This window comes from Cryptomeria japonica, chromosome 11 (genome assembly GCF_030272615.1).
Source record: "Cryptomeria japonica chromosome 11, Sugi_1.0, whole genome shotgun sequence".
NCBI lineage: Eukaryota > Viridiplantae > Streptophyta > Pinopsida > Cupressales > Cupressaceae > Cryptomeria > Cryptomeria japonica.
The window spans coordinates 208386994-208412336 of NC_081415.1; the positions used below are offsets into that span (position 1 = coordinate 208386994).

At 38.6% G+C, this 25343-nt stretch overlaps 1 protein-coding gene across 4 annotated transcripts in view; it reads left to right on the forward strand.

The window, feature by feature from the left end:
* Nucleotides 1-25343, forward strand: part of LOC131067662 (phospholipid--sterol O-acyltransferase) — a 156496-nt gene that overhangs the window by 15390 nt on the left and 115763 nt on the right. For 3 of the 4 annotated variants that reach the window (XR_009111857.2, XM_058002774.2, XM_058002772.2), the window contains exon 2: nucleotides 18481-18616. Coding sequence is in view for 3 of the 4 variants with exons in the window: in XM_058002774.2 (XP_057858757.2) it covers nucleotides 18481-18616 (136 nt within the window). In the remaining variant the exon portion in view is untranslated. Of the gene's footprint in view, nucleotides 1-14743; nucleotides 14938-18480; nucleotides 18617-25343 lie in introns of those variants that run through there. The other variant, XM_058002773.2, reaches the window with a different exon arrangement.

A 25343-nucleotide genomic window follows, 5' to 3' on the forward strand; every position in this document is an offset into this window, starting at 1 on the left:
GTCCACAATCTAATGATAACTGTAGCCGCTTTCGCTCACACTAGAGATGTTATCATTCTTGTCCTGCAAGTAATCAGGCAAACACCAAGGAAGATCCTTGCACAAGAAAAGATAATGGATGGAGGAGCTCATAGCCTACTTCAGTGGTCAACTTTACTCCAGATGAAAGAGGTTCTTTTCGAAGACATCAACACCAAATGCAATCAAGTTGAAGGCGTCATCCATCCAATTCAGGATAAGGTGTTTGAAGTGTTGTGTACCATTCTTGGCAGGCGGATCAAAGTTGAGACGGATGTGGACCTCCAAGAGTTGGAAGAGAGAGTCAAGGTCATCTTTTGCAAAGATGAGAATGTCATCACAGATGAGCAATGGGATCTAATGTTCACTACTATGCTCCTGATTGAGAAGATCAAAGAACTCGAACCTGGATGGGAAGCGGCTCTTCTCACTGCCTTTGATCAGGTTATCCACTTGGAGGAACGAATGAAGAATCTTCCCGAGATTCCCATTGTTGAGGTTGAAGGAATTGTGTCTAGATTCGTTGCATATGCTAAGAAAGAGCATTGGAAAGGGAACAAGGTTCTAGAAGAAAGGTTGTTATAGAATGATGTGGCATCTTAATAATCATTGGTCTATGTTTCCTCGACTTTTGTGCCAATTAAATATTTGGCTATGCATTTAATAATGTTCATCTAAAAGGGGAACTTTTTGTAACAAACCCTAATTAGGGTTTAGGTGTCAGAATCTCAGCCGTTGATCTTCTTTTGATCTGGGCCGTTTATTGTAATTGAGGATGCTATATATACCCTCACTCATTTTCATTTTGTCATTAGATATTAAGGAGATAGATAATAGTTAGAGCTTTGGAGAGAAGAAAGTTATTTTGTAGCAAGATTTAGTAGTGAAGAAAGAATTTCGAACAATTGTTGTCTATTTTGGCTTTGAGATCAATAAAATATTGAAGTTATGGTGTTTTATTGCAATTCTTGTGGCTATCTTCATGGTTGTTTACTTTCTTGAATCATTCTCAGTCGAAGTAATATTTAAGTTTGAAGGACTAAGTGTTGTGCTTGATCTTTGGTGAGATTCACGTTCCAAACCACTAGCTTCTTACTGATTGTAAGGATGCCTTGCGTGGTCAACTGGAGATATTGAGATTGCTTGAACCTTCAATCGTTATTGAAATATTGATATGTATCTTTATGGTAGTATCTATAATTCTTGATGATTTGAAAATCACTAATCACCTTAGAAGATCGCATCAATTCCAGTAGAGTTGTAATTCCTTGGCAATACTGAAATTGGTAGAATCTTACCAAGTCTAGCCTACATTGAGTCATTCTTAGGATTAGATTAGTATCCATCTCTTGAAGCCCTATCTTTTGCTATTTTTTGAGAACCTGTTAGCATTTAGGAAAATCCTGTTCTTGCAGATTGAAAATACGTAAGGCTCCTTGAAGAAACAGCATTCACAACGACCACTGGTGCTTATCCACACGTAGAGATCCTACAACGAAGAACCTTGAAGTCACCCTGATTGATCCTTTTCGCGATATCTTCAGCATTCAGAGACTTTACTCAAGAGAGGATAAAGTACCATTTGGGTATTTTATTCTGTGTTTGGTTGTGTACAAAATACACGTCAACAGTACTGCCCCCTCTTATCGCCACACCATTTAATTACATCATCTTCTCTTGTTAAATTTTTTTGTCCTCCCCGCTAGAATGCATTTGAAACTTGCTTTCTGTTGATCATTTAGCTGTAGCCCTTGCGTATCTCTCCACTTCCATTTCTCACTACTATCTTCCCACACTTTCTCAACGTAATTACACACCTTCCTGCCCCACCTATCAACCAAAATTCGTATCACTTCTTCGACATTCTGGTCCTCCATCAATACTTTGTGACCCTCCCATGAATCACATCAGAAATTTGCCTTTTCCCCATTACCCAACTGCCAAGTGACATGTTCACAAACCACCTTCCTACATGACAATAAGAAATTCCATATCACTAACCCTTTTGGGGGGTTTTGAATAGTGCGTATCCTCTTTCTTTGATAAGAGTCCAAGTATTTGTTCCTTAATATCTTGACCCATTTCTGATTAGGGTTTCCATACATATTCCATATCAGCTTCGCACCCATTGCCTCATTCATGATACTCCACTTCCTCAATCCTCCTCCTCCTGCCATCTTAGGCTTACAAATTTTTTCCCATGCCAACAACAAAATTTTATCTTGCTCTTGCTTTCTATTCCAAAAAAACCTTCTCATTTCTTGCTTGATCAATTTCAAGACTTTAGTTGAAATTTTCAAGCACATCATCGAAAATAAAGTTAAGGCTGAAACAACATACCTTAATGTAATGCCCCCTTCTCAGTAAGGAGTAATCAGAGGTCCATTGGCCTATTCCGGAGACCCGTAGGCTGATTGGAATGAGGAATTAGGGTTTCCTATTTTCTAGGAGGATTCTTCGCATTTTTCAGGGATGTTTTGATTGGAGTTTGGTAGATTGAATCAAAGTTTCCTTTTAGGTTTTCTGTAAGCTTCGCAGTGGTATGACATGCAATCAGTTCAGGGGAGTTCGCAGAACTTACTATTTTTAGTAAGTTGATGTCAGTTGTCATGATTATTGGGTTTTTCTGGGTTTCTTGAGCTGAGGTACAGGGTTCGAAGAATAGTCTTTTTGGAGTTGTTTTCAGGACTTAGTATTTTTAGTAAGTGTCATTTCAGGCAGTTCTATTTTTAGTAGCTCTGTTGTGAGTTCAAACGCAGCTCTTTTTGATGGTTTTCAGTACTTCAGTCCATAGCTCAATTTGGTATTGATCATTATTTGTTTTGCTAGTGATTTATTAAATATTAATACTTTACTTTGAAGTTTAATATTTATATTGTTGGACGACTTAGGAAATGAAAGGAGCATTTTATTCAAAATTTATTTATTCTCCTATGTATAATGTTCTTTTATGTTGCAAGTTGAGACCAAGGAAAAGTTCGAATTTTGTGCCTAGGAAAGGGGGACGCCAAGGCAAAGTCATGTTTGAAATGAAATGCAAATGAGGAAGTGTAATTTGGACGCCATTTGGAGGTGAATTTGGGGGCTCAAAATCTATAAATATGAGAGCTTGGCCTCTCATTTGTCATCTTTGAACATTTTCATAACTAAGTGCTGCCAAAATTGTGCCAGACCTTTGCTTCGAAGTTCTGTGCTTCCTAGCTTGTATCAGTTTTGTGCTTGAGAGATAGCACCTAGTTGTGAGAGAGCCTATTTCTCATTCAGAGGAGTAGTTTGAGCTTCAAAGTGATTGAGTTTGCTATTACATTTTCAGTTTTCTGATTGCTGCTGTGTTTTTGGTGTGTGCTGGGCGTATAGTGGCTGAAGCGATATTTTGATCATATCTCTTTGTCTGCTGAGCGTATCAACATGGGTATTGGCTTTGATATTCTCTATCCCATAGGCGATGATGTCCTCTAAAGGGGAGATGATAGTTTGCTGATTTGAATTTTATATTGCTGATCGAATTTTTCTGCTGGGGCGCCCCTTCCGTAGCTGCCTTGGGATGCATGCAGCTGGTTGCGGACTTCGGAGTTGCAGGTTTGAGGTTTTGAAATGGTCGCTTATGCCATATTAGTCATTTTCTTTTGATTTAGTGTGATTTCGAGTAGATTTGTGTTAGTTATGAGCATTTTGGTGTTTCCGGTAGTGGGTGGTTTGCGTGTTATTCACTTTCAGAATTAAGAACAACAATAGTTGCTTAATGTTTGAGTTGATTTTAGAGGTAGCTTTCATTTGTGATCACATTGTTCTTCTATTTTAATCATTTCTCTCTATATTGTAAGGTTGAGTAGTAGTACTATCAACCACTTCTGGACTGTAAAGCATACCCCGCTGAAAAGTGGAAGAGGTTGGCTTACTGCCTACATTTGATATTTGTAATTTTGTTCTCCCACCGCATAAGCGGTAGAGTGATATTTTGTTGTAATGGTCCTCATGCTGCATAAGCGGTTGAGTTGAACTTTGTTGTAAGTGTTTAGTCCTCCTGCTGAAATATTGTGGTAGAGTGATTCGTGCTTGGTTTTGTTCTTGTTCTCCTTGGCTGGTTTACAGCCAAGCTTTCTAGTTTTCTATTCTCGCTGGAAAGCGGAAGGGGCTGGCTTGCTGCCCATTATTGTAATCAACACTTTCAACAGTTTACATCTAATGATCCTTTGCTATCGTATGCTCTCACCCTCCTAGCTTGGGCTCTTAGTGATCAAAAGGTGTAGGGTTCCTTTCAGCTGGTTTAGTTTTCTTATTCTAATCCCTAATGGGTGTTGGTGTGATTGTAATCTTGTTAAAAAAAAATAAAAAATTGTTGGGATATTACACAACATGATATGTCGCCCAGCTTCCGTCAACCATTTTCTCTTCCATCCTTCAAGCTTTCCTATATAGTTGTCCACAATCTTGTTCCATACTGACGCTTTGCAAGCCCCCACAAAGAGTGGAATACCTAAAAATCTACCTGGAAGGAGCCCCAATTTCATATCCAAAATACTTGAAATCTCTCTCCACTTGTTCAAATTGGTATTGAAAAAAAGAATCTCAGATTTATGCCAGTTCACCCGTTGCCCTAAGATCACACAATAGTTGTTCAGTGTTTGTTTGATACATCTCGCCTCCCTTAGAGATGCCACCCCAAATAGGATGGTGTCATCCGTGAATTACTGATGTGTAATTGCCTCCAGCCCATGAGCAATTTTCACCCCTTGCCATTTGCCGTCTTGCCTCAACTTGGAAACAATTCTGCCCAACACTAAAGCCAATATAATAAATAAGAAGGGAGACAAGGGGTCCCCTTGTCGTAGCCCTCTAGTGGACTGAAAGAATCCTTGTGGACTGCCATTAACCAAAATTGAGATTCTTTACAGAAACCAAATTTCTCCATTGCCAACAATAATAATCTTCTATCCACTTGGTCATAAGCCTTCATAATATCAAGTTTAATCAACATTCTTTCTACCTTTGCCTTGCATATAGTGTGAATTGCTTCATGAGCAATGATAATACCTTCTACAATTTATCTATGAGGAAAAAATCCACTCTGCTCTTCACAGATTATGTCTAATAGAATACTTTTCATTCTCTGAATCTTCACCTTTGCAATCACCTTATATGTGGTATTGCATAGGGAAATTGGCCTAAAGTCATCAAATGACCGAACATGATTTTTTTTCGGGATGAGAGAAAGAAGCTTATTGTTAAAGTCCCTTGCAATGTAAGCTTCCACTCTTGATTCCTCCACCACCTCCCATAATTCCATTGCAATGATCTCCCAAAACCTCTGAAAGAAAAAGGCCGAAAAATCATCTGGGCCTGGAGCTTTTTCCCCTTCCATTGAAAAGACCGCCATTTTGACCTCATCCAGAGTGATAAGCTTTTGTAGAAGCAAATTCTGTTGATTTGAAACAATTTTGGGTACAACCTCCAGCAAATTAACAGCCAAGCGATCATCCTTCAACCCATCCTCCGTGAGTAGATTCTCAAAGAATCTCACGGCCTCTTGATTGATATCATCTGCATTAGATAATAACACCCCATCCTTATTCTTAATCTCAACAATCCTATTTCTTGATCTTTTGGCTTTGACTGAATTGTGGAAATATTTAGTATTCTGGTCACCCTCTTTAAGCCGGCCGTGGCTATTCTAGCTCCAAAACAGACCTGTCGTACAGCGTGTTAGTGACAGATTAGTCAATCACAACCGTTAACTGCAAAATCGACGGTGTAAAACGCGCGACTAACAAGCGTGTTAGTCAATCCGTACTGTCTTTTTGGAGCCAGAATAGATGCGTCCCTTTAAGCCAACATTCTAGAGATTTCTCTCTCCAATAAATCTCCTCTTTACAAAATTTATCTGCATATTCTTTACTAAGATTCGTTCCCAACACATAATCCTCTTCATCCATACCCTAATTGATTACTTTACTATGCGACACTTCAGTTGCTCATCCACTCTTAATTTTTCATCAAATATATTTTTGAAATGTACTCTGTTTCATTCTTTAAGCTTATTTTTGATAAAATGTAATTTAGAAAAAAACTTCAGCTTTTTTACCAAAAACCTTAGGAGCTTCTTCCCACCACTGAGAAATCAGCATGCTGATCTTGTTGTCTTGCAATCACATTTTCTAGAACTTAATGGACACCACATAGGAACAAAATCATTATGGATAATGAGAGCAATCGAGTAATGATCTGACCCTGGAAAAGGGAGAATGGATGCTTCGAACACCAATAGTTGATCCACCCATTTACCTGCAACAAAAAATCTGTCTAGTTTCTCTGCAATATGAGAAGAACCCCTTCTTCTATTAGTCCAAGTGAAGGCACCGTTTTTAGTGTTAATCTCAATCAAACCATTATCTAACACAAATTTTTGAAAATCCTTTTGAATAGAGCACAAACCCCCTTTACCACCTAGCTTATCCTCTAGAGCCAGTGTTGCATTAAAGTCTCCTCCCAAGATGATCATCAACTTGTCCGTATTATGGATAATGTCTGAAATTTGATTCCAAACCTCTTTTATCACCGTTGCTTTAGCTAGGCCATAAAAGTTGATTAGAAAAAAATCACAAACCAAATTGATCCCCTGAATTTTTAGTAAGCGCCAATGAGTTGAATGTACAACTTTTGATTTGATGGTCAATGAATTCCAAAAAATGCCTAAGCCACCAGACATCCCTATCCCATCAACAAAGGATCCTTGCCATTTGTTCCATAGTCGCAAAAAATCTCAGTTTCTTGAAGCAAAACAATATCAGGTTGCGATTGATCAAGACATCTCTTGATCAACTGCCTTTTGTCAGGAGCATTACATCCCCTGACATTCCAGGTAAGGAGCTTCATGACTCCTTTGGAAGGGTATCCCCCTTCTTGTGAAAGAGTTTACATTTTTTTTTTTGATCGATGTGAAAGAGTTTACATTGCCCTTCTGCACATCCTGCCAATTCATATTTAACTCTATTGGATTTCCTTACCCTAGTCTTCTTCTCACCAAGTTTACATTTTTCTGACTCAGATATGGTTTGACAAATGGTTCTCTTTTCAAGGATATCCTCATCCCCTTCCAGAATCTAGTCTTCCTCATCCTCTGTCGATTCCCAATCCAATTCACCTCCTTTTGGATTGAGCCTTGGCGTAGCCTGTTCTGTTTCCTTTGTACTAATCTTTGGCTTTGCCTTAGAAGGAGATTCATGAATGTCTCTGAAAATGTCCTCCTGGGAAGCATTATCAACTAAGTGTTGACTCAATTTCCTCTTTGTGGCCTTTAAAGATTAAATTCCTAGATTCCCCATGACATCAATGGCTCTTTCAACTTTTGCGAGGGCTTCACCCACTAAGCTGGCAACTTCCAAGTTGCAATTAGTTTGGAACTCAGTCTCCACAGGGTTATTTCTGCTACTATCTTGGCCTCCATCCCTGTCATTAGAGTTAGCATGTTTAGATACCAAACCACCATTGACATTGGGCTGGTCCAACGTCATTTCATTAGAAATTGGAGCCTCAAAGCTGTTTGCAAGACTATGTTTGCTTGCTTTGATAAGATCTCTTCTAATAGAAGCTAACTGTGATTTATTGTCAGGACTGAAATCTAAATCAGTTCCCTTAGCTGCTTTATCAGAAACCACATCCTCATGAGGCTTAAGAAGTTTAGAGCCCTTGAGACCTTCTGACAAAGTTATAACCTGATTCTCCAAATCTACTACTGCTGTTTCCTTGCCCTTTTTGCTCACATAACAGTCCTCCAATTGGTGCCCCACTGCCTTACAAATCTTGTAATTTTCTAATGCTTCTTCAACTTCTATGTGTTGCCACCAAAGATGCACATTAGTCCTAATTTTCACAGCTTCAGGAAGTGAAGGAACAGGATTCCAGTTGATGCATATTCTTGTGTACATACTAAAATCTTTCTGCTCTATCACCTCATTAGCTTTAATGAAATTTCCCAACTTATTCCCAATATGTTTAAGGGTTTCAGGATCCTAGTATTCCCTTGGTAAATTATACAGTCTTATCCAGATCGGGACTTTGTCAACAAAAGTTGTAATTCGGTTAAAGTTTGGTTCTCATTCTTTAAAATAAAACCCTAAGCCACTCATGAAAAAAGGCCCATTGCCGAGAACCCAGGTTTTCAATCTATCGTCCTCACCAATCACTAAATAAAACCCATTAGGGAGGATTTTTAGCTTGCATTTGAAATGTCAGTTCTCTTCACATCACTTCCTAACCCAACTATACGCCGGCCACTCTCCCACCCATCTCATAAAAAAGGTTGTTGCTTAAAGTCTATTTACTGAATCACCCCATTTCGAATAATTTAACGAAAGCGAAACAACACGATTTTTGGCTGTTTTAATGCATACCTTGGAAGAGTCCCCAACTTTTTGGGTTTCTTTCAGTCTCCATTCTTTTTCGAAAACAATCTTGCTTGCCTCCTCAAACCTGTCAAACATCCTTTCGTATCTTGAGAACATCCTTTGCACTCCCACGTTTTCTTGCATATCGGTGATTTGTTGTAGGTCCCCTGCCTCTCAAGGAGTTGGTCCATTCCTCTTCTGATCCTCCCAAACTCATTTCGGCGGCTCCCAAGGTGTGACATTTCTATCAAAAAATCGATTACCCTGTGGTCTTTGTCCATCTTGATCTCCATACCTCCTTGGACGTAGCCCTAGTTTTCCTCGCATCGCCATTACGAAAAAATCCATTCAAGGTGGCATTATTCAATATCACACGTGAGTGCAATTATTTTTAATTGCAAGGAAGCCAATATGACTATATGTAATCATTTTTTGAAAGAGGGTTAAGGGTATGTACTAATATTTTGTGTAGTACCAAATGGTACTACATGAATGACAAATGGGAAATTTAAATCATTACCTAGCCATCTTTATTGATAGAAAGGCTAATTACTATCATTGTGGGGTTGCTAAATTTGGTGGAAAAAGAAAAGAGTGTTTCCTTTTGTACTTTGTTATTATTGTGGTGATTGGGTGTAGTGTTGTGGGCAAAAGTATTTTAGATAAAGGAAAAATGGGTGGATATTGGAAAAGACCAAAACTTGTCTCTTGCGAGGTGCTCCAACAAATTTTGAGTTATGGGACATCTTTGATTGTGCTAGTCTCACTCCTTTTCTATGAAAGGATATAATGATCAACTTGCTGTGACCTTTTCACACATCGCCCCATTGCAAATGGGGACCCCCTACTTTTTTAGGTCCTCTTGGTCTTTTGGTTGTGTTTCTCTAGGTCTTTTCGCAACAATCCTTTCGGTCTCCCTGGTCTACAAGTGTTTTGACGAAATTTGATCAAGTTTGCAAGTCATTTGAGTGAATTTGGCTAAGTCTGGAACCTGTTTTGCTTTTTAGGGTTTTGCCCTTCAAACTTAGATTTGAGGTCATTTCCTAAGGGTTTTGGAAAAATTGAACATTGCAATGAAGTCAAAGCCCTTCAAGGAAGCTACTAGTGAAATTTGAGCAAATTCTGAAGACTTACTATTTTTAGTAAGTTTCACTGCATCTTTGATTGTCCTAGTTTGCCCTAATTTTGACGTTTTGAAGTACTTACTTTTTTTAATAAGTCTATTTTTGGCAGGTTCATCATAGGTAATGGTCCCTACACTGAAGGTAGAGCGTTTTTGAGAATATTTGTCTAAATCCGGAAAGTTGAAAAAGAAGATAGTTGATAAAAAAATAGCTAAGTATGCAATTCCTTCCGGAAGTGGAAAAGCATTGAAAATCTTCTAAGGTAGAGAAAATCCGCTTCAAATCCAAAAATGGCATCCCAATCTGGAAAGGTGAAAAATGGCCAAGTCAGGGAAGAAAATCAAGAAAAATCCTTTACCTTGGCAAAAATGGGTTCCAAAAGTTGATGGGCACCAAATGAAGGTCTTGGAGGAATTTTCCTTCCAAGACTAAATTTCCTCCACATGGTATGAATTCTGCCCAAGAGCCTGGGATGGACGCCAAAACTAGGTGATGGAGGAAAGTTAATGAATTGCCAAAATTTCTCCACAACGTCCAAATGGCGCCCAAGGTTGAGAAGGAGCACTGGAAATGGGTAGTATAGGATTCTTCCTCCTTCATTGCAAAATTTTGGCCAAACTGGATGGAGGGCGCCAAAACAGGGTAAGGAAGGAATTTTCCTTCAAAGGTCAAATCCCTCCATAACATGGAATTAGCACCCAGTCTAGGAGGATGAGCGCTAAAAAGGGTTATGGAGAAATTTTCCTCCAAGGCAAAATTCTTGCAAGGCATGAAATCCACACCCAAGTTAGAGTATAGGGTGCTAAACTAAGGTTGTGGAGGAATTCCATCCTCCAAGCCAAATTCCTGCACACATGGAATATAGCGCTCTAGACTAAGGGATGGGTGCCACACATTATCCTCCACATCACGCAAATTGTGCCCAGGTAAGGATGGTGAGTGCCAAAATGGTGTTAAGGAGGATTTTTATTCTTCAAGACAAATTCCTTCACCCCCCTCCAAGAGCGATTCGGGACAAGTATTGGGCACTAGAATGGTATAAACGAGGTCTTTTCAAAGATTTTCCTTCCTAGACGGAATTCCTCCACAAGGTGAAAATGAAGCCCAAGGATAAAGTGAAAATGGAATTCTTGGCAAGGGAGAAATAATTCATAAAGTTCAAAATTCCTTAGGAAGAAAATTTTGCCCCAGATGAAGAAATTCCAAGACGAGAAAAATTGACTAAGTGAGAGAATTTTCTCTCCTAAATTCCAAAAATGTGGTCAGGAAGGAAAATTCAACCTCGACAAAATTCCTCCTCTTCAGCTGAAATGTATCCAAGGACAGAAGTAGGGCATGAAAATTAGTGCACGAAGGAATTTTCCAAATTTTCCAAATTCCTTCATTTCATCAAAATTATGCTCAAGGATTGGAATAGGGGGATTTCATGACAAGGAAGATATTTCATCCTCAAACAAAAATTCCTTCCTTAGGGAAGAAATGAGCCCAAATTGACAGAATTTTGAGGCACAAGGAAAATTGGCTAAGAAGATTTTCTCTCTCCAAGATTCAGGTTGACAAAATTCCTTGAACATAGTAAATGGTCAGTGGTTAGGAAAATTGTCCTTCAAGATGAAGTGAGCATAGAAATCCTTATGGACAAAATCTCTTTAAATTTTTTTTCTCTCTCCTCGAATTCCAGACGTGCAGGAATCCTTCAGAAGTGGAAAAAATTGCTAAAATTCTTCCAAGGCAGGAAAATCTTCCAAAATGTCTTTTGTGATCCCAAAATGGAAAGATTCTTGTAAAGGATGAGTTGGCGACATGCAAAGAGATTATTCCATATTAATAAAGCACAACCCAAAAAATTATAAAAGTTCCTGTGACGACGAGGTCCATTTGCATGGCGAGAGTCTTTTGAGTGCATGGTGGCATGGTGGCGCATTTATTGCTGAGCAATATTTGACCAAGGTGGGAGCTAATTCATTGCATTGCAATCGTCTCATTTAATGTAGTTGTGGAGCATCTTTTGCATGTAACCGATTTTGGAGGTGATGGTGCATTTATTGCACATTGGATGAATTTGAAAGAAGTGGTGCATTTAATGCACAATGGACGCTATTTTTTGCAGGAATGTAATTAATTGATGATGGGCATGATGGGTCATTAATGTTTATTCTCATCTTGTTGCATCATGTGTGTGGAATCTTTTGGGTCAAACCCTAATTAGGGTTTGCATGTAATCAAGGCTTGAGGCCTATATAAGGGGCTGACCCCTTCATTTGTAAGGGGAGGGAGATTGGTATGAAATTGTTGCGATAAGTTTTTGAGATAATAATAGTGATGCATTGTTCTCTAATGGTGTTCACTTAAGTTATTTTTCAAAACTTGCATGGTTTCACCTTCCTCACTTAGAGTAGAATTTTATTTTTTAAGCATTAAGATGAACGAGGTTGATTGCAATGTGTTAAGGAGAAGATCGCTTGCTCATACCTTTTGTTGATAGCTGATTGTTATTAACAGTGCGAGGATGGACTGAACTATTTTATGTGTGCATTTAATCCGAATTATTGAATGGATATTGTTCTCTGATGGTATTCATTGATGATTTGAAATATTTCAAACACAACCCTTGAAGATTGCACCCACTTCATGTAGTTGTCTCAACGTGGCGAAGTGAAGTGTGGTTGATCCTATCCTAGACATTGCTATCTATTGAGTTCCTAGATTTAACTTAGTCTTCTTAAACCCTTTCCCATTTAATTTTAGTCCATTCCAATTCAGTTCGTTTGAAGTGGAAGCATCGCAACATTGCTATATTCGATGATGAAGTTCCAGCCACACCAAAGAAGTGAAAGAATGATCCAAACGTAAGTCCCCGTGGATTACCAGCAAACATCAAGCTACATGAGCCTATATCAACATAAAGTCGCTAGTATGCAGTTGGAATCTTGGAGTCGATGTATGATCTTCCTGCAATCTTAGCATACATTTGATTTTGATCAAGAGAGGATAAGGTAGCCATTGGAAAACTTTATTCTATTTTGGGCTTGGTCACAAAACACACGTCAACACAACTCACTTCAAAATTCTGCGACTCCTTGGAGTAGGGTAAAGTCATGATTGGCAGTGTTCATTTTATCGTGACCACTAATGTTATTTCCCAATCGATTGGTTTTAATTGTGAGGGTTTGAAAGTCCTAATTGCAAAAATGAAAATATCGAAGATTCATTGAACATTTCTTCGAGGAAGGTGAAAAGGAGGAGAGATATCAGAATGACTTCGATAAAGAGAGTTTTCCCGCGCCTTGGGGATTGGTAAGTCTTCATATTATGAAATATTTTACATTAGAAACAAGATTCAAGATGGTCCATGGATGCCATATCCTATTGTTGAATTATATATGACATGGAGGAAAGATTAATATTTTATTTTATTTATTGTCTTCCTATAAAACATGTATCGAGGCTGTGCATGCCCTCCCCTCCTCCAAGGACTCATCATGCCTATGTACAAGTTTACTCTTTCCATCGTTCCCGAACCTAATCCTACCCCTAAAAAGAGCTCGGTTAAGATAAAACTTATTGAGAGCAATCTTTCCCCCTACTCAAAACCCTAACTTTGTTGATAGGGACTCTCAAGGTGGTCAAAAACTCAAGATTAAAAAAAGGGCTTTGGTCATAGGTGGCAATATCCCTAATACTTGACCCTTTCCGATGATCTCATGATGGTGACCCTAGAAAAAAGGAAACGTCCCTCATCCCGTAACCCTGGCTCCACAAAGAGAAAGAAACGAGAGTATAATTTTACTCTGGGTTTGAAGGATGACACTGTTGATATCTTGGATGATGCAAAGGCTAATCCCAAAGAGGACAAAGGCTTTGGAGAATGCATCTCAAAACTTACGTAAGGCTACGAGGTTGGCTAAGGCTACTTCTTTGAATAAAAATCCTAAGCCCAAAGGCAAAAAGTTTGTGACTTAGGAGGATGAGGAGGACTCTATTGATGATGAATTATGTCCTTAGAATGAAGAAGAGGTTGCGGAGGATTATTCCCCAAAGGAGGAGGAGGATGAAGATTTGGGTGAGGAAGCTGATTGTTCTATGAGCATTGAGGAAAGCGAAAGAGAGCAGTAAGAGTGCAATAGCAAGTCTACACATTCACATGAAGGAATTGGATACTAAAATTGAGACTTACAATTGTTTGGAGAAGGTCAAAAGGATGGAAAAGGCTCTTTGCAACATAATTGCTGTGACAGTGTATCATGCATAAGGCGGTCATGGACACAGTTTCAGGCCAGTACAAGGTAAGAAAGCAAAAAAAAAAGAAACAGACTAATAATAACAGAATCTAGAAAACTGTGGCAAAGAAGAGTAAAGAGAAGAAAGATATAGAAGATTGGGAGGAATCCCCAGATTCCCTCCTTGAAAACTAGAACTTTATAAAATTATCTTGTTGCATAGGTGTTGTTTCTTTTTTTTTTATGGTTTTTTTTGTTTGTTTGTTTGTAGTCCCTGGGGGATAGAATCCACAGCCCGCAAGCAGTTCCCCCTCTTAAACCCAGGAGGGGAGTTGAACTCGAGACCAATGGGGAGCAAACCCACCGTCCAAGCCAACTCACCTACCCGTTTGGGCTTTTTTTGATGTTTCTTAGTTGTCTGCTGTCCTGCTATTTCTATTGTTAACTCAGGCCTGCATACTTGTTTAAAGTTTACCTATCGCCTGTGTGCCTCCTAGTCTTTAGTTAGTTTTTGTGGTGTTGTTGGCTTGTGTGTCAATTTTGACCTAGGTCTTGGCCTACGTGTCTCTCTTGTTTCTTTTTGTCTATTCGTTATGTTGTTCCGACTTATGGAATCAGGACCCTTTCCCTACTTTATCAAAACAAATAGAACATAAAAGCATAATATATATAATTAGATTCAATTCTCTTAAAAAGATTGGAACAAAAATCCCTCATGTAAACTATCTATCTTGCATTCTATTATAATTCTATATTCAATTAAAAAAATTCCATAAAGCTTTCTTTTTGATTATGTACAAATGTTATCATCATAGAACAAGCCCATGGTTCGTCCTAAATCTCGAGTCAAATGTTAAAAAAGCCAATAAAAAGGTTAGGAGAATTCTGCCCCATTTTTATTTAGAGTGCCTTTTTGATTATTTGGGGAATGAAGGGGAGCAGAGATTCAGGAGGATCTGACAGGTAGCAGCGATAATAATGAAGATGGCGATGAAAGCATCACTAATGCTTTTACTAATAGCTAGTACTCCTGGTGAAGGAGAAACATGGGGGGATAATAATGGGAAGCTCTCAGGAGTCACAATACAAAGCTTGTCTTCAACACAGCTCAGAGCATGGGCCATGCTTGATTGCCCCTTTTCTTGTCTTAACTTCCATCCTCTTGATTCAGTCTGGCTTGACACTAGAAAGGTAGAATTATCTGCTTCTAAAAACACTTACGTTGGGGTTTTAATTACTTCCACAATTTGATGCGATGCATTTAAATTATAATTTTAGCTTCTTATATATGATTTCTTTCAGATGTCATAGTGAATTCAATGTTATGAAAATCATTAAAATGCTAGTTACCTCTTAAGTATCATATGAATCAGCTCAAACTAAGAAAGGGTTCTTGCAAATTTCACCACTGAAAAACATGGTGAAAAGAAAGGAAAAAGGAAATCAAGTATATACGTTCCATGGAAGGAGATCCAAAAGTATTTAAAAGCAGTTTAGAGAACTCATTGAAAAGTCTAAGGAGTTGCAAGAAACAACAACATAAAACAATACATTTAGGAAGCTAAATTTCGTTTGCCATTTATCAACCATTATAAGCAAGCATAATCTAAATAGTAATGCGATTCAAATCTTCCATTTTTCCATGCAATACATAAATCATTTCCAAAAATTTCTGTGAGAAATAGTTTTTTCAAATGTCTTGTAACGATAATCACTACTGTTAAAAATCAAATCAAATTGCTATCTGTCCTTTGCAATCTCTTACAAGATCAACTCATAGGCAAGAGCATCATGTTGTGTCTAACAGTCATGAGGTTTGCTATATTTGATTTTACAGCCTTTGTAGTTAGTAAGCACTACATCCAACATGCTCTTCCTAATATAAAGAAGGAAAATAAACTGTATTAACATCCACAGATGAAAAATTAGTCAACGTGGCGAACCTTATGAAGCAAAGTAATAGGAAGAAAATAAGTGCAAAAGCAAGACTTGTATAAAATGGTGAATAAAACAAATAGGATACAATAAAAGGACTTACCTAGAAAAGAAGAAATTTTACTGGCTGAGAGATAAGTACAGAAAACACCACAAAGAGAAGACAAAGTGGGCGCCACTTTCCTTGGCTGGTTTACCGCCAAGTTCGTGTTCTTCATCCCGCTGAAAAGTGGAAGGGGCTGGCTTGCCGCCCAGTTTTGTATTTGCATTGTAATTTCCAGCGGATTAGTGAGCTAACGAATCCCTTGACACCGTATGCTCTCACCTTCCCACATTGGGCTCTTGGTGATCAGAAAGTGGAAGGGTTACTGTTCAGTAGCATTGGAATTATATTTCCTAACTTTAACGGGTGCATTGTAATATTGTTGTGCTTGAAAACTGAAAAAATAAGTGGGAATATTACATATTCTCTGGGTATGTGCAAATGCATTATGGGACTGTGGGTTCTGCCTGGCCTTTTTCATTTAGCTAGGGCATACCTGTACAGGCCTTGAACAAAGCATGAGTTTCAGTATGGATGCACAAATATGTTCTGAGTCTCTGGGTCTTGCCCAGGCATATCCCAGGTTTGCAGGGTCAGGACCCATAGTCCTAGGCTATTACCAGATACTCCATGCCCCCAAAAAAGAAAACAAAGAAAATGAAAATGTAATAAATTATAACAAAAAAATGGGCTTACCCTAAAATTAGCTGCATTAAGAACACAAAAAACAAAACGAAACAGCACTTCTTCTCATTCCTCAATGACCCAGAACTCCATCGCTACACATTGCTACGGATGCAAGTTGATTTGTGTTCTGCATTTAATTTTGTATAGCTTTTGTAAATTATGGCATTTTTAATATTTTAAACATTAGATATATTTTGTACAGCTGGACTGAACCGGGGTAATTTTTTTTGGTAAGCTGCCCTATCTGAACATGAATTGACAATTTAGTATGGCAAGGTAGACACAATACAGAATAATAAATTCAGGAGGTTTTGATCAGAATGTACCTTACAGTTTTATTGCACATTGCAGTCTCATCACAGGCATGCAGCCTAACAACAGAATATTACAAATGATTCAGAAAATTGTAGGCCCATGTAGCTGGTTGTCACATTCCCCACGAGCACCTGCAACAAATAAATTTTCCTCATCTCCATGACTCCCTTGATGTGTTGTTGCCTCCTGTTATATATCTTTTACAAACATATTCCTGTCCTTAAATAAAGAAGATAGGTAAGCCACCCAAAAAAACAACTGCTATCAGCCGATAAGGCATGACCCATGATCAGCCAGAAATAGTGAGTTGATGAAGTAAAATGTTGAGCAGAAGACGGGGAATTAATGCCATGACCTTACTAGGAATACTAGCCAGTAATAGGCTCCACAACCTCCACTAGATGCTCAGCATAAAGAAGTGGGCGAGGCATGTGGGTCACAGTGACGGTCAGCTTTTAGACGCTCAGAATCAAAGGAAAAAAAAATGCCTCTGGAAGTCTTGTCATGTCCTGCTGTGATGGACCCCAAGATCAGCGCTGCTTGAAGGAAAGACATGGTTTCAAGGAAGGCATGGGTCTCAGCAGCAGAAGTTTCAAAAGAAATATCCCATGATCTATATTGGTATCGCTGAGCATGAGGTAAAGACTACCTCCATAGCAGCAGACCCCACATAAAACAAAATTTGAACCAGCAAAAGGACAAAAGAACTTGAAAGACAAAAATTTTAGAACAAAAGGAAAAAATTGATTGGACAAATCTTTTTGGTTTGTAGGATTGTATATGGGTTGGATGATTCTGCATCAAGATCATTGTATAAACTGTATGATAGATGAGCTTGACATGAACCAGTGGATGTAGAGACTGGAAAATAAATATTCAATTCTTTCAGATATAATGCAATCCAGCTCACTGTATATCTTCCTCCTGTTTAATATTGTCATGGTGAACTTTAGGCTCATCCTTGTATTTGAACATTAACATATTTAATTCTGTATCTGAGAGCTAGTATTCTTTATGCGGGTTTTTATACATGAATAAGACTTAAGTTTTTACATGAGCTATTTTCTGGTTTATTCTCTCTTTTGGAACTTGGGGCTCAAATTTAGATCCCTTACTTAAGTACGTAAACTTATGTGTTACTTGAAAGACCTGCACTGTCGATTCAGTTTTGTTATTCTATGAGTTGTCATCATCTATGTGATGTGGTATGCATAATTTAATTTTGAATTATTGCAGTTGGCAAGGTATGGAAGATTTTTTATTGGACTACTATGGCCAACTTTTATACTTATTCAAGTCATTTGCTATGAGTTGAATTGTCATGATCAAGGTTCACCACAGTGTTTCCGTTTATGCAGTCAGGCTTCGTTCTTGGTATCATGCATATCATTATTAGTAATTACAGTGATCCATGTAGACATTCCCATGATATCATATTCTATTGTGCTCTTACATATATCAGGATAGCTGCATTAAATTCCTGTAGATAGTTTCTTTTCTTCTACAAATGTATTAAATATTCTGGTTGCATTGTATTTATCCACATATTTTCTAGCTACATCACCAAGCATTTTGATTCCTCTTGGGATAATGTGTGGGGGATATTAGTTTACTTAGTAATTATAAATTTTCCATATTTCCTTCTTCTTGCTAAAAGAAATTTATTCTTTTTGAATCTACTATCATTTGTGGTAAAGCTGTGGATTTTAAGTAACAATGGAAGAACGCTAACACTCAACTTGTCTATTTAATAGGTAATTTCTGTTGTAAATTGTTGGCTAAAGTGCATGATGCTTGATCCATATAATCAAACAGACAATCCAGAATGCAAGTCACGACCAGATGCTGGCCTATCTGCTATTACAGAGCTTGATCCTGGTTACATAACAGGTATCTTTAGCATCTTTTAAATTTAAAGGATTTCTTTTTATCCAAAAAACAATTGACATTACTTTTTTCTAAATTGTACTTTCTCTTTAATGTCTAAAAACTATGTTTGTAACTTTTCTGTCAATATAGATTTCATTTGTCATAGGCATCTTATATTAAATCATATTCAACTAAGGCATTACAAGGAAAATTGATTTACTTTTGAAGTTCCGGAGAGTCAGTTTCATTTTGAAGGGCCTCTAATTTAGGTGTAATATGAGATATTAAATGTGATCTGAAAGCAATATGACCTCCTAGTGACAGAGGAAAGGGGTTTTGAAAAATTGTTCGGTATTCTTTATAGTTTGGCAATTTCATTTTTATGGACCTTGATCATCCAAGTGTCTCCCTATAATACGCCTATCTATCCTGAAGGGGTGACATAGTAATCCATATTTGGGCTGGATCTAGTTGTGAACATTCCATCTACTTGGAACTTTTAGGAGGCACTGATCAAAGTCTCTATTTTCTGTCTTCAAAAATAGGCAAGGATGGTGAAATCTTGCCGAGAGTTAAGGCTGTAATGATTACAAGCTATCACAATACTTTGAGTGGAAGAAGTGCATTTCTGTCAAATATTATTGCATTGGAGCAACTATGTCCATCATTGATTTAAATTTCTTCTTTCTGTCACTTTTCCTTTTGTAACTTGACACCCTCTTCAAGAATCATTGATCAACTTTTGGTGATCTGATGAAACTTATTTAATTTCTTCCTTTCTTTCTTTTTCGCATTGATCAGCTACTTTTATTTCACATGAGCAGAGTTTGAGAATCTGTAATACATTTTGTCATAGATCTCATTTGCTAAGTTCATAGCATTAGAAAAGCTCTCATTGCTCCAATGCTAAGCCCTTTGATGCAGATGTTGATCTGCAGTATTATACCTTAAATAAGAATTCTGGTGCGACAATTTTTCAAAATGTCAAGTAGATTGACTTGTCATTTCTTGTTAATGTTTGGGAATGCTACATGATTTTTTCTGTTTTTCCTATAGGTCCTTCCAAAAGAAGATATTTCCTTTGACAATCTGTGCCGGCTGCCCCATCAAGTTGGAGATCTAACTTCGGATCTTTACTCTCCTTGTTTGGAGGTTGCACAAGTAGTTGATTGTTGTTCTCCTATTAGTTGTTTTGTTATTTTAATTATCATCTTTGCCCTGACAATCTTTACAACTGTACCATGTTTCCAGTTACTGGTGGCTGGAGTATGTTTATGCCAGGGTTTCACCAACAGAAGATGTCAGTGAACTAAAACACCTCCCGTTTTTATCACCCAAAAACCCATTATCAAGGACTTTTCTACAACAATAATTTCTTGGTCAGTTAGCGTTCCCAATTGTTGGATGCTTATTTGATCAGCCAGTTATGATCTGAATGGTTGTTTACTCTTGTAGGGTAATTACTATTCAATATACAGAGTAAACAGAGATATCATTTGTAGAAGATAGAATAACAGTGTATGACAATGTCAAGAAAATAGAGTTTTAGAAAGATGTATCATTCATTACCATATGCAATGTGTGCAATAATTAACTGGTCCCTGACTCAACAAAATGAGTACAATAAATACCATCCGACGGTTGGTTAAGATTACCAACTGCTAGGAACTACCTGTTGGGAACAAATGACAACATTACATAATTAGCCGACTAATACTTATACAATTAACACCTGGCTAACAAATTATTTATTTATGAACACTTGGCATAAACTGCCAACCACATCAGCCCCCACAAAAAGAAGTCATCTTCTAGATGACAGAATAAAAAACGGGGCTATCTACAATAACAAACTACTGAAAAGGGGGTTGAGATGATGTCCCTGGACAAGTAGAGGATGTTGGAATAGATGTGGCAACAAAAGTGGAGAACCACTAGCAAAGGCGTTGCACTTGCTCTGTGCGGATCTTCAGGTCCCATTCCGCCACAAGCTCATGTTCCCATGACCCCTTCACCATGTGAATTGCCTCCATTAGGTCACCCTTGGTCTGCTCCAAGTCCTGAGCTATGGCCATCTGCTGCTGCTCCTAGGCTGCCAACTTGACATCCTTCTCAGCCAACTCCACCTTCTGCTGCTATGGGTGACTCTCTTGCTCAAGCAGCTGTGCCTCCCTCTTGGCCAAGGTGGTCTCCAAAGCCATACGATGCTCTCGCTTTGTAGTGGTGAGCTGAGTCTACTAGGTCATCTGGTCCTGAGAAATGCGAATATGAGAAGACAACTCACTCCTGGCAACTTCTGCCTATCTAAGTGCATTCACCTTGGCTGTATGACCTTCTTCCATAGAAGCAGTCTCCCTCTTCGTCTTGTAGAATACATCCTTGAAGCATGCCTCCATACCATGGAGTGCAATGAGCACTCAGCCATGCCTTCCAGCCGTGGTGGGACGGGGTGGGTGCCATGCTGCGAGCATGTTTGAGGTCTCCATCATGGGCCATCCATGAGAGTCAAAGCAACAGAACTCCCCCTCATAGTCTACTTGCATAAATGCAAGAATCTTCTCAGCTTCGGTGGCCACCAATGGAGCAAGAACAATATCTTGTGAAGACCCCAAGTCCTCTCTGGCACTGATTCTCAAATTCTTGGATGAAATATGGAAGTTTTGTTTTTTGTTTTTTCTGAATTTTCAATTTTTTTTTTGTGTTTTTGGATATAAAAAGCAATGCAATGCAACATAGAAATTCTCAAACTGAAAACTAAAGGGATACAATGCGTAATAATTACAAGAATTCACATATCATTATTATTCATTAAATTTTGAAGGCTTTACACTTGCATGCATACCCAGAAATGATGTTCAAACTTCTTCAATGATTCTGCTGGTAAAAAGAAGCTTGTGGATGAATCGATTCTCCTTGAATCTGAGATTAAAACCTTCAAAATGGATGCCAAAGTCTTCTCCCAAGTCTAATGCCCTCTCCTTAATTTTATTGGAATTTTTTAAACCCTTATTATGCAAAATTGCCCTTCACCTAGAATCGCCCTTTTTGCTACAAGTAATGGCTGGTAAAACAGATCGATCAGCTCTGAAAAGTGTGCCAGCAATCACGGCAATGCAAGCTTCTGATCATCTACAAGCTGGAACCTTAATTTGATTGATTTTCACTGAAATTCTCCCTTCAATTCGCACAAATAGAACCTCTGAGTGAAGTTCTCTTGTATGCTGCATTCAATGGATATTTCACCACCTCAATTGGCTGCAACACTGAAGAATTAACACTCTCCAATGGCTGGCTGAAGACAGAAACCCTTGGTTTCTTCTCGCAAAGAAAATTCATGAATAAGATGCACAATAGAATGAATGTTCAATTCCCAAGGCAAAGTATTTAACTCTCCAAGAAGAGTTTGATTTTCCTCAAAAAGCACATTAAATGCTCATTAAAATGTTATAACATTTCACTTTAATAATTATTACTTCTCCACCTTGGGTTTGGTGCCTTTAATTAATTAAATATTTGGCCCCCTTTTAATGATGGCTAGACCCTCAAGTTATAACATTAAGTTATAACTGATTAATATCTCTTTTTAATAATTATTATCATTAGGCCATTTAATCATTAATAACTCCTTTAATATTCATCATTTTTCAATCTCGTATGAACTAGAGGGTCAATAATGGCATGCATTGCGCATCTGACTACCTTACTAAAAATAGTAAGGGTCCCTCTCAAGCATCCGTTGACATACTATAAATAGTAATCATGAGGAACTGAGTTCTGAAACCTATACAAATGCCAAAACTGAATCTTTTGAGCTCTGGAGAAGAAGAATAACCCATCTACTGACTAGGTCTCTGCCTCAAAGGACCCTCTAACCAACTCCATTAGCCTATGAGGGTCAATTGATAGGCTAATCTTGCTGAATATTTGATGTCTAACTAGGAGGGGACATCACATATCCATCTTCGGAGAAAGTTCAGTCACTTCTTGTATGACTAGGGCTATATCGTCCAACTTTGATAGGTACGTTTGCATTGTGCCATGTACATCATGGGGATCCGGTTTAGAAATTTGTATGTGCATCACCTCAGTCTCATCCGCATTGGAGGAGTCATTCAAACCCTCAACATCCGAGGTCTTGGCCTTTATAGGCTATGATGTAGTAGCACCCTCCTATTCGTCGAGCTCACTAGGCTGATTCACCATGGGCTCAACTGATGTCTCGATGGTATGAACCACCTCCATTGATTCCCCTACAAGTGCCAATTGCTCTTCTTCACGCTCAACTGTGTTCTCTACCTCTCTTCCAATTGTCAAGGGCTCTGCTCCTTCAATTGGCAGCGAATCCAAGTCTTCCAAGAGACTTGGTGATGGTGGTGGTGGGGCGATTGGTGCCAATTGCAACTTGTTGTCTGTGTTGTCCTGACAACTGGCATCACTGTTGCATCTGGTAGTGGTGCGACAACTGGCACCATGGTAGCAATTGGTGTGGTAACTGGTACCTTGGTAGCAACTCTCCTTGGTGTGGTGACTGGTACCTCAATGATGATTCTCCTTGGTGTGGTGATTGGTACCTCAACCGCAACAATCACTCACAACTCGGCGACAACTTGTGTTGGAGTGGTAACTACTTCTGCACGTATAGAAGCTCTAGAGAGTGTGGCATGTGAGAGTATAGCCGACGCAAATGTGATGATGGCAATCGTTGTTGGTGGTGTTGCCCCTACCAGAATTGAATACGCCACTGTCGAATCCTCGTTTGAAGTGGAATGCTTTAGGCTAGCAATCTTTGGGGTGGTGTCATCACTAGATGATGAGATTGCAATTGTTGTTCCTTCATTGGTTTTTGTTTGGCACTTTTGTTTCCTTGGCGGAGGCATAGTTGATGGAACGACCTCTTCACTAGCTGCTTGAATGCCTAAGTTTGCCCAATAAAATGCTGTTGGTCATCTTGACTTCAACTCTCCCACGAGGTGCAGTCTCCTCATCTATTCAGAGGCACCTAGGTATGTCTTGCTTCAAGGAGTAATCCAATAGCATGTTGGGTCATGTAAAAGGCCTTGTGCCTCAGATTGAGGAAGTCATGATTCTTTCTGAGAGTCCTCGCGACCAATTATAAACCTTTCCCACATTGAGTTGGATCATAAAGTCAATCGTCCAAAAAGCCACATCAGACATACGATTGGCACCCATTAACCAACACTTGAGAAGGTCTAGGGAACACTGCCATTTTGCTGTAGCTAGGATGTTCTTTTTTAACCTTCTATTTCCTCTTGAGCCACAGATGCCTTCACGTTCCTCCTCTATCAAGTCTTGCCTGCACACCCATCAGAGAAGTGCTCCTTTGCATTCAAGGCTCACTTTCTTCGGTTTTCCCACATAACTCCCAATTGAGGGTATGCCCAACACCTTGGTGAAGTTTGATGGCTGGTACGAAATCACCACTTGGTAGCCATAATGGTCAATGAGGATTCCCACTTGACCTGGTTATACTAGACTGCCATGGCGTGCAGGCAAGGCTTGAACTCCTTCGAGTTGAAAAATGGCAGTTGGACTGCTTTGTCCACCTGTGCATGGCGGAGCACATGCTTCAACAGATGATCTTCCTCCACACTTTGTCACCAACTTCTGCATTCGCTTCTTGTAAGATTTTCCCAAGGGAGTCAACTGTGACTATATCATCATTTCTCCACTTTCCACCTGCAACCTAGGGTTGGGAAGGTCGTTTCCCTTAGTGTGACTCTCCATTACTGGTGCTGAATGTTGTCCTTTCACTTGGGCTTAATAATCTCTTTGCAGTTCGTTAGAGTAACTGTCACTTCCCAACATTCGCTTAGACTCCTTGTTTCACTGATCTTCTCCCCCACGGTGTGGATTGCCAAGGCTTGTCTTCACCATGTACAACTCATTGTCTTCTTTGTTGGTATAGATTTCTTGTCCCGACAAGGTGTTGTCCTCATTTTTGTTTTAAAAAATGAAGGACCATTACATGAAATTTTTGTGAAAAAATGAAAATTTACTCTATGGCATGCTTCCCAAGGCAGAATTTCAACTAATCCTTGGACTGGCTTAATCCTCAGTCCATCTTCGAACCATGTTTCGAATTTTGTCGCATTCTGGATTCGTTTGCTATGTCTTTCCTTCAATTTCAGGTTTTTTCTCCTTGACTGCAGGTGGGAAATTTCTCTTGAATTGCAAGTTTTAATGATTTCCATTGGTTTGGTCTTTGTAGGGAAATTTTTGGCTAATTACAAGTGCACTTTATTGAAAAATAAGAACTTTTAATTTGCTTTTTATTTCCCCCTTGATGCTTTTTGACTTTTCAAGTTAAAATAGGGATTTTTTTGGATAAGTTACAAGTAAACTTGTAATTCTTTTGTAAGAACCTCAAAAGGCCCTCAACTGAGACAACTAACATTTTGCTGAACCTGTTGCGTTTCAAGTGTGTTCTTTGCAAATAATGACAACAAATAGAATTTTGACAATCTTAAGCACAAAAAACAACTAATGGTATTTGTTGGAAATCAATTTATATTCAACAACACTGATCAAACCCTCATTACATCCGTTCATCATTTATTTAATACTCAAATAAAATAACAAGAAGCTAGAGAAGAATTGATAAATACCAGTATATTCTGTTAAAACCCTTATTTTCCTATTGCTGGTCATGCACAGATTTCATGACAGCAAGCTGCAATTTATTTTAAATTGACCCAAAATACTCGCATGTTAGCCCGATGGAAAGACA